Below are 2,868 nucleotides of genomic sequence, written 5' to 3'. Positions count from 1 at the left end.
ATGCTAGAAAAACTTGTTTTGGCACTAGTCTACGCTGCCCAACGCCTCCGCATATACTTTCAAGGACACCCCATCAATGTCTTAACCGGGTACAAGCTCAAAAACGTTCTCAGCAAGCCCGAATTGTCTGGACGATTGGCCAAGTGGGCCATCGAACTAGGTGAACACGCAATAGAGTACAAACCTAGGCCAGCATTTAAAGGGCAGGTGCTGGCGGACTTCGTAATAGAAGTCCCGCGTCACAAAGAAAAAGAATGTTTAATCGAGCAACAACCAAAAGTACCTCTGGAATCAGGACAGATTTGGTCCTTATTCACGGATGGAGCTTCAAGCAGTGAGGGATGTGGCGCTGGCCTCAGGTTGGTCAATCCCGAAGGCCATGAGTTTAGATATGCCATCAAGTTGGATTTCAAAAGTACCAATAATGAGGCAGAATATGAAGTTTTCTTGGCAGGCCTACGGATAGCCAAAAAACTCGGGGTTAAGCATTTGGAAGTCCGAGTGGATTCCATGTTGATAGCGGGACAGATCAATGGACGTATAAAGCAAAAAATGATATCATGGCTTCCTATGTGTCGCAGGCGAAAGATTTAATGTTCCAGTTCTCTTCTTGCAAAGTCATTCATATAAAGAGAAGTGAGAACAGATCAGCGGATGCCCTCAGTAAGTTGGCTTCAACAAACTTCGAACACTTTTCCAAAGACATCCGCATCGAAATATTAGACCGCCCGTCTGTACCACAACATCAAGTCTTAGTGATCCAAACGGGAGTGGAATCTTGGATGGCACCGGTTATAGCATATATGTCATCCGGAGCACTTCCGGAAGGAAAAACAGCGGCCCGGAAGATAAAACACAAAGCCTTGAACTATCAAATGCTTGACAGTGTCTTATATCGATGTTCCTTCCTCGGACCACTACTACGATGTGTGGACACCGAGGACGCGAACTATCTAATCAGGGAGGTTCATAAAGGTATTTATGGTCTTCACGCTGGCCCACGAATGGTCGTAGCAAAAGTAATGAACGCTGGATATTACTGGCCGGGAATGCATGCGGATGCCGTACATGAAATCAGGAAGTGTGATTCATGTCAACGCCATGCTCCTAACACATTGCGACCAAAAAACGAGTTAGTTCCAGTCACTTCGGCTTGGCCGTTCCAGAAATGGGCAGTGGATTTAATGGGACCCTTCCCTGAAGCCCCCGGACGAGTCAAATTCTTGATTGTAGCAATAGACTACTTCACGAAGTGGGTAGAAGCTAAACCGGTCGCCTCCATAACGGCAGCAAGTGTCAAAAAATTCCTGTGGGAATTCATAATATGCCGGTTTGGCCTTCCTCTGGAACTCGTTAGTGACAACGGGACACAATTTGCGGACAGTGGGTTACAAGAATGGTTAAAAGAGTTACACATTTCTCAAACCTTCACCTCTGTAGCTCACCCGCAAGCGAATGGTCAGGTGGAAAGAAGCAATCGTACCATCAAAGAAGGAATCAAAGCCAGACTGGGTACTAAAAGGACGGGTTGGGTCGATGAATTGCCCCATGTGTTATGGGCGTTCCGCACTCAGAAAAATTCCAGTAATTTCGAAACCCCCTTTAGTTTTACTTATGGCACAGAGGCCATGATTCCGGCCGAAATCGGAATCCCATCCGCCAGAGTCCTCATGATCGATGATAACGATCAGGAACTCCGGATAAACCTTAACCTCCTTGAGGAAAGGAGGGAAATGGCATCGATCCGAGAGCATAACTATAAACACCAGTTGCAAAAATATTATAACTCTCGGATCCAAAGATGTGAATTTGACGCGAGAGACTACGTCTTCCACAGTAACGAAGCCTCAGGGCAAGAGCCTCCGGGCAAGTTGGCTCCTGCCTGGGAAGGACCCTATAGAATTCAGAAAGTTCTATCTAAGGGTACCTACAAACTAGAGAAGTTGGACGGGACGGAGATCCCTAGAACTTGGAATGGAGCCCAACTGAAAAAATGCTACATTTAGTTGTTTTTCTTATTGGCCTGCGCGCCTAACTAGAAGTTCATAACCTATGTAATTTTTGTTTCTTGTAATTCGGCTTATGCCTTAGTTATGAAAATTTTCATTTCAGTCATTTAAGACTTGTATTGTTATGCAACCCTTTTATTGGCACACAAAAAAGATCCTACAAAACACTTATATTATGACAAAATAAACAAAGTGTAACGGATTAAAAATCAAAGCTTCTTTATATACACAAATGGGGTTACAACAAAAGATCAAGTTACAAGAAAGAGAAAGATCTATCTATGGCGCGACATCTTCATGTTCCACATCGTTGCCTCCCGCATCTTCCTCCTCTTCTTCCTCCTCATCAAGCTCGAGTAGAGTCTTTAGCTGCTGGATACTGTCTTCCTTATCAGCAAGTTCGGATATCTGATCAGCCAAAGGGAATTTCAACAAATCGAAATCCTTTGATTTCTGCTTAAGGATAGCAACAGTATCCTGACCAGCCAAGACATATTCTTCAGGAAGCTTGGAAGCTGAACCGAACTCGTAGCCTTCTTTAAAGCCCAGTTGACGACCGGCTTGCTTCGAAGCTTTAAGTAGGATAACAACGCAATTCCCAAGCTCATCGCTAGCCCGAACATCGGCAATGACCTAATAGAGTAGTTACACTTAAGTAATTCTACAAGTACTTGGAATATTTATGACGAAAGTAAGGCACATACCTTGGGAATCGCTTCTGCCAACAACCATTTTTGGTTCGCCTTGGCTCGGACAAGTTCCATCTTATGTGTAGCACATTCCAAGGCTTGATCAAGACTTTTGGCGTTGAGATCAGCCAAACGCTTATCCTTAGCCGCCGACTCATCACGAAGGGCCT

The 2,868-nt window shown here is 44.7% G+C and overlaps 1 protein-coding gene across 1 annotated transcript; it reads left to right on the top strand.

Moving 5' to 3' along the window:
- LOC143570672 (uncharacterized) lies at positions 1-594 on the top strand. Its single transcript, XM_077056268.1, has one exon. It carries the CDS (start codon positions 1-3, stop codon positions 592-594), a length of 594 nt encoding a protein of 197 aa, XP_076912383.1.
- The last annotated feature ends 2,274 nt before the right edge of the window (positions 595-2,868 follow it).

The sequence above is a fragment of the Bidens hawaiensis genome, unplaced genomic scaffold, assembly GCF_021521415.1.
Source record: "Bidens hawaiensis isolate Kalapana, Puna unplaced genomic scaffold, B.hawaiensis_p1.1 tig00001294_1, whole genome shotgun sequence".
NCBI classification, from domain to species: domain Eukaryota; kingdom Viridiplantae; phylum Streptophyta; class Magnoliopsida; order Asterales; family Asteraceae; genus Bidens; species Bidens hawaiensis.
Note: the sequence above shows the minus strand (reverse complement) of the source record. Positions and strands in the feature narration are given on the sequence as shown.

Coding starts and splice junctions, on each gene's coding strand:
- LOC143570672 (XM_077056268.1), top strand. CDS start 1: ATGCTAGAAAAACTTGTTTTGGCACTAGTCTACGCTGCCCAACGCCTC.